At 40.9% G+C, this 13,367-nt stretch overlaps 1 protein-coding gene across 1 annotated transcript in view; it reads right to left on the bottom strand.

Moving 5' to 3' along the window:
* LOC126109532 (uncharacterized) overlaps positions 1–13,367 on the bottom strand; it is a 426,878-nt gene that overhangs the window by 55,705 nt on the left and 357,806 nt on the right. Inside the window, exons 10-11 of the mRNA XM_049914551.1 lie at positions 10,008–10,176; positions 1,798–1,967 (exon numbers count right to left, since the gene is read on the bottom strand). Of these exons, the coding sequence (XP_049770508.1) occupies positions 1,798–1,967; positions 10,008–10,176 (339 nt within the window). The remainder of the gene's footprint in view (positions 1–1,797; positions 1,968–10,007; positions 10,177–13,367) is intronic.

Here is a 13,367-nt window from a genome sequence, read left to right as displayed (position 1 = left end):
GCATAGACATGTTCAGAGTACCAGGTAGGAGGACTGGTGGCATGCGTAAACACATTCAGAGCACACAGGGACAGGTACAAAGGTGCGCGCAGTAACACGTCCAGAGTAGTTAAAGGGTTAATGCTCATGACTGTTACAATGTGTATTTATAGCAAGCCTGATTTACATCCTTATAATGCTGCTAATCATGCCACTCTCATGTGACTGATGCAGAATTTGAACAGACATAATCTCTCAGATGTAGAAACATGCCTACCAGTTTTCGTTTATGTTGCACAACGTCCTCTTGATGTTGCGATGATTTTTTTTCCCCCCATCAGTATATTCACAAAATTTTATTCCAGTGTCTTTGTGTTTGATTTATTTCCACGTATTTTGTTCTTATCCTGTTTTGTGTGAAGTTTGCGAGACTGTGACAGGGTGACATCACATCCTCCCTCGGATGCGGGCCCCCATCAGGTTTCAACTGACAGCTGGCAGTGGCAAAAAGGTGTGATCGACACTGTCCAGACCTTTGTTGCCCTTTGTTACAATAACAAAAAAATTTGAAATCGAAAGTTTTGTAATTGATGTAATGAAAATGTTTAGTGTCTGTTTAGAGTCGGTCGATGGTAGGTGAGGTCCGTACTTCACTGATAATATATGTATTGTGTACTGCCCAGAGAGGAATTTATCCATGGATCTTAAAGACTATAAACATCAATTGGACAGTGCTTACCACAGAAAAATTTATAAGTGGAATCAGTGAATTTTATTTTGGGAACATTAAAAAGTTCAAATCCTTACACCTGAAATTATCAGCGTGTCGTACAAGTGAAAATAATAAAACTTTTGAGTGTATCATCACCGAACAGTGGTCATTTCTGACTTAATAACTGTTACATTTTTTTCTACAAGTGAAGGTAGTAAACCCCGTTCTCTCTTACTCAGACTTGTCAAGGGAAACTGCATGTTTTCTAAAATAGTGCTGCAGAAAGCCCTAAGACAGCCAATATTATGACGAATGAGAGAGAGAGAGTGCAAATAATGAGTGTGGCTACACTAGGAGTGATATGGCAACAGGTGTTATACCTGTGTATTCCTTCCAGATGCACATTCCTGGTTTCAGCTCCATACAGCCTTTATGTGATTTTTGAGAGTACCATCAGTGAAGCTGCATTTTTGTTATGTGTTACGAAAATGGAAGAGCAGAATTTACAGTGATGTTATGCAATCAACATTCCTTATCGAGAGAACACATTTTTTGCTGGTGAAAATCATTTTTGGAAGGCCAGAGACCTCTGGCTTAAAACAAACTTTGGTAGGTAAAAATCAGTTTGATTACCTCCTCTCTCTCTCTCTCTCTCTCTCTCTCTCTCTCTCTCTCTCTCTTTCTCTCACACACACACACACGTCACATGGTGTAATTGTCACGAAAGTAGTGCACTAGCTAACAAATGCGAATTACTTGAAATCAGACTACAATTTTCAAACTGTGCCATTTAAGCCTGATGAAAGATTATAATAGTAAGATTACTGTGTCTTTGGAGCTCTCGGGATATTGTGAGAGTTTTTGAAGATAGAAAAATAGACAGACTGCTTAGCAATTGAGAAAAAGAGTATCGTATGTGTGTATTAATCATTTGTAATTGAGAATAAGTGTTCAGTGAAATAAAAAGTTTTGATTTGACTGTTATTTTCTAAAAGTTTTACCATTCCAGCCCTAAAGTAGTAAGGAGTGACTCTGATGCGACAATCTGGCTCCCGCTTCAATACAGTGATCCCCCGTGGTCAAGTACAGTGTGTGGAACTACTGACCTGCGAGGGGCTGCAGGCGCTGCGCGGGGTGAGCCTGCAGGGCGGCGCATCCTCACGCGGTATGCTCGTCTGTGGGTAGCAGCATGGGTCGCGGCAGTCCTCGCCCCAGCCGCAGTCGCACTGCTCGCCCGGCTCCACCACGCCGTTGCCACACAGCGACTTCTGCGGCTCTGTGTGCGTCGCGTTAAGTCACTTTGTTAGTTTCGCTACACGTTTGCATCTACTGTCCGATTTGTTTGTAAATAAACAGAACTAAAGGAAAAGAGTGAAAGAGTTATTCAGAAAGAAAACAGACACTATTTTGATGGACAGTAACACATACAAGTAAAGACTAAAGCATGTTCTTTTGTGCAGTATCCTGTTTATAAGGCCAAGTGAATTTGTTGTTCCTCATATGACTCTTGCCTTCCTGCAGGTGGCTCCCTCTTATCCTGGGGTTTGACAAAGCTGTGCCTTCCACAACTGTAATGGAAATCATCAATGCTATTCTCTTATTCTCCACCGAATCACATGATATGCTGGTCTAGTATGCAACACAGTCCAATAAAGCTTCACATACAATTTCTTTTCACATCTATATTTATATCTTTCATGACACTGAAGATAAGATAATTTTATTGTAATTGGGCCATTACAGCAAGAGACAAATTTTTTTTATACAGCAGACTCATTACATTAGTAAATTAAACAGTGCAGCTTGTCAGTTGTTGGCTTACAATTCCATGTCGCTGTAAGAAAACACTCTTCATTCATAAAAGGGGTTTACAACAAGGCATTTATTTAATATTTTCTTAATTGCACACCTTGCAAGGTCTTGCACCATCTGCAAAAGTTTATTAAATAGCTTATGGCCCACTACCTCATAGCTATTGATTGTTTTTTATAGTCTATGGTATGACATATGTATGGCCTTATTTTTTCTAGTGTTGTGACCATGAATATTATTTAAACATTTTACTTCATGCAGATTCTTTTTGTTATAGATTAACACTTGGTATATATACAGATTTAAACAGTCATTATTTTACAGTCAGATCACAAGGGCTTACAATGTGCTTTATGTTGAGAACATGTAATGACTGAATGCTTTCTTCGGCAGAAGTAACATATTCCGAACATGATGAGTTTTCCCAGAGAATAAATATGTGTGACATAATATTTTGAAAAATGCAAAATAAGGTGTTTTAATATAGACTTCTGGTATGCATTTCGTAACACATCTTAATACGTAAACTGCTCTAGACAATTTAACACTAATGTATCTCATGTGTTGCTCCCAGGACAGTTTGTCATCTAAGTAGGCCCCCCAAGAACGGTATATAACTGGGACCATTAAAAGGGCTTTTGTCCTTTAGACTAAATACCATTTTTTGTATTTTGTTCTCATTTAGGAGAAACCCATTTGACCCGAACAAATATGGTGTTTGGGCAAGTGTATTGTCAACAGAACCTTTTGGCTTTGTCAGATCATTGTTATATTCTAGGAAGATAGTGTCATCTGTAAACAGCACCATATTAGAGCTTATAAAGGAGGATAGGTCAGTGATCATTACCAAAAACAAAAATGGTCCCAAAACAGATCCCTGCAGAAATCCAATCTTAGTTTGTTTCTGGGTAGACATTTCTGTACCAACACACACAACTTGCATATGGTTTTGGAGATACGATGTTAATAATTTTAGCATGTTATCCCTGATGCCTTAGAAATGGAGTTTCTGTAGAAGTGTATCATATCCTGCACAGTCAAATGCTTTACTCAGGTCACAGAAAGTGGCCTGAGCAAAGTGCTTCACCTCAAACAATTTAAGAACATATTTTGTTACAGAGTCTAATGCATCAATTGTTGAAATTTTTTTTTAAATCCATATTTAGCTAAATTAAATATTCCAAGTTTTCCAAAATGAGCAGACAGTTGTTGGTAAATGATGTATTCTACTATTTTGGCCAGGACTGGAACTATTGCTATTGGCCAAGTATTCACATGTATGATCAATCTAAAACTCACATGTAGTTTGCACATGCACCTGTGCATTAGTGCTTCAAGAATAATGTGCAGATTTTACCATTTTTAGGGTTCTTGCCTTAATCTGCAAAAACAGAACCGTCATAGGATCACTTTGTTGTCCATCTGTCTGTCTGTGTGACTGTTAGGAACCCTTCTCCTCAGGAACAGTCAGTCATATCATATTTATGTTATATACTAAGGTCTAAGGTCCCTTGGTAGTGTACAAATTTTAAGCTTTAAGTGAAAGCAATCAAAAGACCTGGCCATTTATGTCACATATTTTGATACTCAAAAATTCACCCATCAGAATGTAGAATGTAGAAACAGATGTAGAATCATGAAATTTGACAAGAAGCAAGGTTTCACAGTACAAGTAAAGGGGAAAAAAATCATACCATTGTTAATCACGAGAAAAAATACATTTTTGCCATTAAAACATACAGTGCATTCATCATCCGTCAAAAGCATAAGAGACAAACATTGTGGTTTAATATATATCATTGTATCTCCTCTCTCTACACTAGTCAGAGGAACAACTTATAGATTTTCATACAGTCTTGCAATCCCTGGTACCGATAACTTGCCAGTATCGATGTTGGTAACAAGTAAATATCAGTTCGCTTCTCAATTCCCAGGAGGGGTGAACTTTTTAGAACCTCACTGTGAGAGTCCTACTCACACTTGACCAAATTTTTTAAATTCAACTTTTTTCTGAAATTTTAATTGCAAAAATTAAATTTGGTATTAGTATTGTAATTACTGATTATTGTAACGTTTACAGAAAACCAAAAGAATTTACAATAGCAATGAGCCACATTTCTTAATGTTGCGATTATTGTCTTTAGTCATCAAAGTTTTGGTGGGAGTCATATTATGTTATATACACTCCTGGAAATTGAAATAAGAACACCGTGAATTCATTGTCCCAGGAAGGGGAAACTTTATTGACACATTCCTGGGGTCAGATACATCACATGATCACACTGACAGAACCACAGGCACATAGACACAGGCAACAGAGCATGCACAATGTCGGCACTAGTACAGTGTATATCCACCTTTCGCAGCAATGCAGGCTGCTATTCTCCCATGGAGACGATCGTAGAGATGCTGGATGTAGTCCTGTGGAACGGCTTGCCATGCCATTTCCACCTGGCGCCTCAGTTGGACCAGCGTTCGTGCTGGACGTGCAGACCGCGTGAGACGACGTTTCATCCAGTCCCAAACATGCTCAATGGGGAACAGATCCGGAGATCTTGCTGGCCAGGGTAGTTGACTTACACCTTCTAGAGCACGTTGGGTGGCACGGGATACATGCGGACGTGCATTGTCCTGTTGGAACAGCAAGTTCCCTTGCCGGTCTAGGAATGGTAGAACGATGGGTTCGATGACGGTTTGGATGTACCGTGCACTATTCAGTGTCCCCTCGACGATCATCAGTGGTGTACGGCCAGTGTAGGAGATCGCTCCCCACACCATGATGCCGGGTGTTGGCCCTGTGTGCCTCGGTCGTATGCAGTCCTGATTGTGGCGCTCACCTGCACGGCGCCAAACACGCATACGACCATCATTGGCACCAAGGCAGAAGCGACTCTCATCGCTGAAGACGACACGTCTCCATTCGTCCCTCCATTCACGCCTGTCGCGACACCACTGGAGGCGGGCTGCACAATGTTGGGGCGTGAGCGGAAGATGGCCTAACGGTGTACGGGACCGTAGCCCAGCTTCATGGAGACGGTTGCGAATGGTCCTCGCCGATACCCCAGGAGCAACAGTGTCCCTAATTTGCTGGGAAGTGGCGGTGCGGTCCCCTACGGCACTGCATAGGATCCTACGGTCTTGGCGTGCATCCGTGCGTCGCTGCGGTCCGGTCCCAGGTCGACGGGCACGTGCACCTTCCGCCGACCACTGGCGACAACATCGATGTACTGTGGAGACCTCACGCCCCACGTGTTGAGCAATTCGGCGGTATGTCCACCCGGCCTCCCGCATGCCCACTATACGCCCTCGCTCAAAGTCCGTCAACTGCACATACGGTTCACGTCCACGCTGTCGCGGCATGCTACCAGTGTTAAAGACTGCGATGGAGCTCCGTATGCCACGGCAAACTGGCTGACACTGACGGCGGCGGTGCACAAATGCTGCGCAGCTAGCGCCATTCGACGGCCAACACCGCGGTTCCTGGTGTGTCCGCTGTGCCGTGCGTGTGATCATTGCTTGTACAGCCCTCTCGCAGTGTCCGGAGCAAGTATGGTGGGTCTGACACACCGCTGTCAATGTGTTCTTTTTTCCATTTTCAGGAGTGTAGTATGTTCGTGTAGTGTGTGATATTATGTACCACATGTTGTTTCAATATTATTAGCAGAGACATTTGTTAATAAAATGTGGAAAGTTAAGAGGAAAAATCTGTGGCATTTTATTTATTTGTATGTGTGGAACTGATTATGCAAGCAGGAATATCATGCCTTCAGATAAATCTGCAGCTACAACAAGAATGAGTAGAATAGACAATGAACACAAGGTGAGTAAAACCACTGTAAGATAATTTGAACTTACATTCATGAAAACTTCAATATTAGTGTTTTATTTATTCTTAAGGCACTGAGCAAATGACAAACCAGATCACAACAGATCTTAGTGAGGTTTGCTAAGCAGTTTTAATTACATTTTTTCAGTGCAATGAAATTAAGAGATAGGTTACACAACCTATTTTTCTCCCCTCCCTAAGAAAGAAACAATTAGTTCAAAAATTAGGTAGTGTGTCCATTTTACCTTTAAGTGCGTCTATCGGCTGTACTACACACTTTGTCTCAATAATACTGTTGCCAGTATTTTTATTTGTAGACTGCAGTTCCTATGAATCTCCTATTTATTCTTGTTGCTGTTGGTACCATAGTTTTGTGTGTTGACCTCCAGATGTCTGCTGACATTCCCAGTTCTCTTAAACTATCACCTAGTTTATGGGCATTATTTAAATATATATTATTTGTCAGTATATCAGTCAATTTGTCCACAGCATGAGATCCTGGGTTCGATTCCCAGCGGGGTCAGGGATTTTCCACCTGCCCCGAGATGACTGGGTGGTGTTGTGTCGTCGTCATCGTCGTCGTCCATCCCCATTATGGTCGCAGGATGGCAACGGCAAACCACCTCCATTAGGACTTTGCCTAGTACGGCACTGTGGGTCTCCTGCACCATTCCCCAACACTCTGTCAAGAAGCATGGGACTTCATTTCCATTTTCCATTTGTCAATTCAGTATATGTATTTATTTCCTCTGTGTTTCAAATTGTTTACTGGAACTGCAGGCAGATTTATCAGACAGCCCCAAGTCACAACAATTTGCTATTTATTTGTCCCAGTACATTTCTCACTTGCTACGAGGGTAATCCCAAAAGTAAAGTCTCCTATTTTTTTTTATAAGTACATAGACCTGTTTATTTCTACAAGGGTTTACATCAGTTTACAGCTTGAACATTTAGCTATTTTTCAACATAATCACCATTTCTGTCGATACATTTTTGTAGATGCTGTGGCAGTTTTTGTATGCCCATGTCATACCAGCTCTGCCATGCTGTTCAGAAAGTTATGAACTGGCATGATTGTTGCTTGGTCTCAGGTGTAAAGTGGTATGCCCAGGTTTCGTCATCTGTGACAGTTGCATCCAGAAAGTTGTCCTGTTTGGCTGCAAGGTGGTGAAGAAATGCACAGGAAGCATCAACTCGTTGCCACATGTGGCCCTCAGTCAGCATGCATGGCACCCATCTTGTGCACACCTTCCAGTAGTTCACTGTTTCCGTTAAAATTCTGTGAGCGGTGCTTCGGGAAACCTCAGGAACTAACATGCCGAGATCATCCAGGGTGATCCACCAATTTTCACGCATGCTTTGCTCTCAACTTTCAACACTGTCTCCTCAGAAATTGACAGTCTCCCACTCCTTTGTTCATCGTGAATTTTGGTCCGACCAGCTGCAAACCCTCTACACCACTTACGAACATGTCTGACATCCATGCACGACTCGCCATACACTTCCATCAATTGGTGATGGATTTCAATTGCCTCAGTGCCCTTTGCGTTCAAAAACTGAGTAACTGCTTGCAATTCACACTTGGTGGTAACATCCAATGGGAGCTCCATTCTCAATGGCTGACAAGCCAAGACTAAGTGCCCTCAGCGTGGCGTGCGCATGTTTACAAACAGAGCGTAAAGCACTCTTCATAACAGTGTGACCAACTGCCACACAAACAGAGTTCTGTACTTATGAAAAAATATGAGAACTTACTTTTGGGATTATCCTCATATTTTCTATTGCAGTTGAGGTTTCATACTACCAGTAATCAATGACCATTCCAGTGCAAATTCCTGGTGCAGTATTTTTGTGGTAGAACCATTCTGGATTTTCTGTTCTGATCCTCTTGAATTTTTCCAACTAACTGTTATCTTTCACATTGTCTCTAGGGTACTGTAATAATGCACACAGTTGCTGTTTATGATGGCGGGATCTTTGCCAGTGAATTTACAATGTTATATTCACAATGCAATTTAAAAAACCAAAATACATTATTATTTGGTCTTGTATTATGAGTACTACTCCTTCCCCTCAACCTGCTATTACTAAAAATGTGAATACTAATACTACTGATGCTATTCATATAAAATGGAGAGAATGTAGCAGAAAATGAATTCACTTATTATTTACAAGGGCTGATCAACAAAGACTGAGACTCATTTTTTTCCCTGTAGCTTCCATGATAGTTTTCTACATGCGCCATGAATATTTGAAAACAGCAGGCTTTTAGGTATAATGTCCACAGGTGGCAGCACTCTCATATCGGTACGTTCATAGGAATGCTCTGTAGGTACTCTTTGCATTTTGCATACCAAACATTGGAGGCGAGATGAGTGGAGTAGTACAGCAGAATAAAATTCTGTGTTAATTTAAATCGTACAGCCACTAAATCTTACAAGAAGGAGCAGCAAGCATACAGTGAAGATGCACTACATTGTGGAACAGTGTTTAGGTGGTTCAAGGACTTCAAAGAAGGCTGACTTGTCTGTGTTCAAGGTGAGCCTGGTGTTTCGGCTTCAACAGTGACTGAAGTCAACATCGGCACAGCTGCTGTGATTATCCTTGAGAATCGACATATAATATTATAGAACATCAGTGTAGAGTTGAGAATTTCATATGGCAGTGTCTTTATGCATGATCATCTCCGTATGACCCATCTTTGCACCTGTCGGGTGCCACATCTGTTGACTACTGAACAAAAGATGGTGCAAATGGAGACAAGTGATGAGATGCTGCATCTCTTTGCCAATGGAGAGGGTGTGTTTCTGGAATCAGGTGCAACTGGTGATTAGTCATGGCTGCATCATTTTGATCCAGAAGGAAAACATGGCAGGACAGTGTGGAAACCACCAGATTCTTCAACACCAAAGAAGGCGAAAGCTGTTCCATCTGCAGGGAGAGTGATGGGGATCAAATTTTTTGACTGTCATGGAATGATTTATCAGCAGCAGGCAGTTCCTCCTCACACTACTGTTACAGCAGCATACTACACATCAATAGGAGCTAAACTAGAGCACACTGCAAGGAAACATCTAGAACTTTCTCAGAGTGTGTGTGGCAACATCATCATGACAATGCACAGCCTCATGTCCCAAATCGAGTTGTGCAGTTTCTGGCCCAATTTGACATTATCCATATACTACAGCTACCTTATAGCCCCAGTCTTGCACTCTGTGATGTTTTTTATTCCCATCAATAAAGGAAAAGCTTTGTGGGATTTGATTGGAGGACTCTGAAGTAGCGCTCAAGAAAAGTAAGGCAATTCCCGAGAGCCTGACAAAGAATGTCCAGCACCATGTGTTTCGAGAACTGGGAGAGACACTATGAAAAGTGCATTCAAGTAGTAGGGGAGTACTTTGAGAAAGATCACTTAAACAATGAAATAGAGTAACAAATATCTGTGAAAAAAAGTCAGTCTCAGTCTTTGTTGATTCTGCCCTCGTACATATTGTAAAAACAGTTTGCTAATAATAATAATAATAAACGCTTGACTGAGGTCCGCGTCACGTTCCATTTTTAACCAGACTTAAGTCTGAGGAAAAAAAAGATAATAATAATAATAATACAGTGCTGCACATTTATGACAGCAAATATTATATCTTACTGAGACAGACAGAAAAAGGTTGACAGGCAGACCTGTGAAGCAGCCCTTGGGGCTGCGGGCCTTGGTGTTGAGCACAGGGTTGATGCTGCTGATGCTGCAGGGTGAGAACTTGTTGTTGTTCTTCTTGTCACCTGAAGTTGCCCTCGCGAACATTATGTAGTTGCCATCCTCGCCTCCGGGAGTACACGAGTCTGGATCGTGCTGGAACAAACAGCAGCTTTCAGTGCGACAGCTGTGCGATTCCTAATATCACTGCTTTTACACTGTGACTTCACTGTTATGTCGTATTAAGACAAAAAGACCAAACATCACACATGACAGCAGCAAAATGTGTAATGAAACTATACACGTGGCAGCCTACAAGTATTTGTCAATCGGCAGTTCCACGGTGGCTACTCTTCAATATCATTTGTGCGTGAGATCGGTTGTGATTTTTACAACAGTGAGACGAACTGCCTCATTTTGTAGGTCAGATAAATGAGATGAGACCACTTGATATTCATTTGGCTCGCCCTGCTTTGATTATTCAGGCATTTCCTACATCTAACTCGGAAGATACCAATTCTGTGTTTCTTATTTATCTGGGAAAATATTACACAAACACTGCTGCTGCTGCTGATTATGGGCTTAAGGAGACTAAACATCTAAAGTCATTACTCTCATATTCGCCTCCCAGGATGGAATGTGTGTACTCCACCTGGCTGGTGTACTCCACCTGGCTGCATCTAGAGCGAATCACTTGTTCAAGAGTGAAAACATTTTCTAAATATTTACATAGCATGAGTCTGAGATGGGACACAAGTATCAGCTCAGTATTCACCTTGTAGGATGTGGGAAACCACCAAAACACCACAGCCACAATGGCCAGCTCACAAGCACTCGTCGTTAAACTTTAAAGTACACTCGATCCGGGTCAGATTAGCATCCCCGTGTCCCAGAAGTGGTGATTAACACCCTCAGCTAACTTGGCGGGTGTGTGAACAATTGGAACACAATCTGAGACATCTGTTAATAATGTATAATTTGACCCATACATAGGTATCTATAGATTACTAAAGCAGTATCCCTCCAGTGCCAGTTGCATAATTACTGACCAATTTTAAAAAGCTGTCATAACGTACTCATTAAGAGGTATAAACTTATGTAACAAATTTAACACAATAAGACAAATATTACACTTAGAAACTCTGTGTTTGTCTCAAAGTAGCGTGACTGACTGTTCGCAAATGTACGCGGACTTCATTCATTCAATATATGACCTCCTTCAAACAAAGTTTACGTATGATTTCTTATCTTTACAAAACTTTTCTTGCTAACACTCCCCCACTCCCAGTCCCCTCCTGCCTCCAAACAAACTGATGAAAGAAAAAAAATTTCACTTATTACATTCTCACTGTTGTTGCAGTCAAACTACTTTAGAAGCATGACATTGTAATTTATTATTTTTTTAGTACTACATCTATAGACACCGCACTTTGCGTACTTTATCTACATATATCACTTATTGTACCTGCAAAATTATATCGTTATACAACACATATTGTTCAGGAAATAAGATGTCATAAGCATTGAGACATTTGAAAAACTAACTTTTGCTTAACTCTGGAATGCACAAATAACCTTTCCTAAACTTTTCCTCACTTACATGCTTACAGGCAAATACTTACCATACTTAACTCATTTCTAAAATAATGAAATGTTTGCTGTTTTATACATACGTGGGAGTTCGAAGCTTTAAAGAATCACAGGTTTACTGGTAAATCACTAAAAGCCAAGATACATATTATGCAAGGTTTTCTGTAATGTAAATCTAGTCAATATGATGATCCCAAACAGATTTAGTTCGTCAATAAGGCAGTGAGTAATTCTAAAGTTTATAAGGGAGCAAACTAAAATAATTAAAATATCAATAACAATTTTCAGAGTAGTCTGGAATGCATACATCATGGGAGAAAGGAGGTTGATTTCAGCTTCTGTATTTAGTTATTAGAGACAATTATTTCCTTTCGCACCTGAGAAAGGAACTGCTGCTTCCAACCTCATTATTTGTTGGTCTAGTCCAGTTTCGGATGTGATAACATCATAATCATTAAGAGGAGGAACACTGCTACAAACTGCATGATCATTAAGAACAGAATGGTAATGTTCTCACTTTTATGAAAGCACTTAGACTTCACTGGAGCAATCTAGGGAAGTGGTAAGAAATGTATGACAATATGGCTGGTGATCTATTAACACTTTTTACCACCTCAACTAGCAGTTAATGTTCTTAACTGTGCCACATTGTCGTTTTCTCCTACTAATCACATGGACTGAAAGTAACATGTCCACAGAGTATAAGTTATTTCTTCATGTGAAACTTGCAGATAATTTAGAAGGTACTGAGGTGTGAAAACCAGGCAACAGTGTTCACAGTGAAAGTGCTTCCAGATCGAAAGAGATCAAAGAGGGAGTACTGACAGACAGAGATTCTGCAACTACATATTATTTTATTGTTTTCACTGCAGTGGAATTATACACCAGTGAGCCAAAACAACTTGACCACCGACTTAAAAGGGTGTCGGTTGGAAGGCAATATGGCAGCAATTTTGTGTAGTATGGATTGAACAAGTCCTCGGTAAGTTTCTAGATGTATGTCACACCAAATATCTACATGCAGGTCACAAAATTCCTGTAAATTTTGATCTAGTGACATGTGGGTGTGCAGTTGGCACTCAGCAGCATCTCAGATCTGCTCCATCATATTCATATCAGGTGAATTTGGCAACTGAGACATCGAAGTGAATTCATTAGTGTGTCTCAAACAACAGTAGCACAATTCAGGCCTTTGACACAGACAGTTATTCTACTCAGTTATTCTACTTGAACATGTTATCATCATCAGAGAAGACATCGAGCGTGAAGGGATGCAGGTGTTCTGCAATAATGTTCACATAGTCCACAACTGCCATGGTGCTGTCACTTTTTACCACGGATGCTCAGGTGAATGTCCCCTACATTAACACTGCCTCCAACAGCCTGCACCCGTGGTGTGGTGCACTTTTCGAGCAGCCGTTCGCCTGAATGACAGTGCATCCATATGCGACCATTGACGTGGTGTGACAAGAAACACAGTTTGTCTGACCAGGTGACATAATTCCATTAATCCACAGTCCAATCTCAAATGTCCTGTGCCCACTGCAACCGTAATTGACAATGTCATTAGGTCAACATGGGAAAAAATAGGGAACATAAGTTGTGGAGCTACATCTTTAACAACATGCACTAAACAGTGCGCTCCAAAACACTAGTTCCTGCACCAGCATTGTACTCTGTCATCTGGTCTCTGCTTTACAGAGCACTCCACATCTACAAACTTCAAAAGAACAGGAAATTGATAGACAAATTAAAAG

This window comes from Schistocerca cancellata, chromosome 12, assembly GCF_023864275.1.
Source record: "Schistocerca cancellata isolate TAMUIC-IGC-003103 chromosome 12, iqSchCanc2.1, whole genome shotgun sequence".
NCBI classification, from domain to species: domain Eukaryota; kingdom Metazoa; phylum Arthropoda; class Insecta; order Orthoptera; family Acrididae; genus Schistocerca; species Schistocerca cancellata.
The sequence above is the reverse complement of the archived record's forward strand: the minus strand, read 5'-3'. Positions and strand labels throughout refer to the sequence as shown.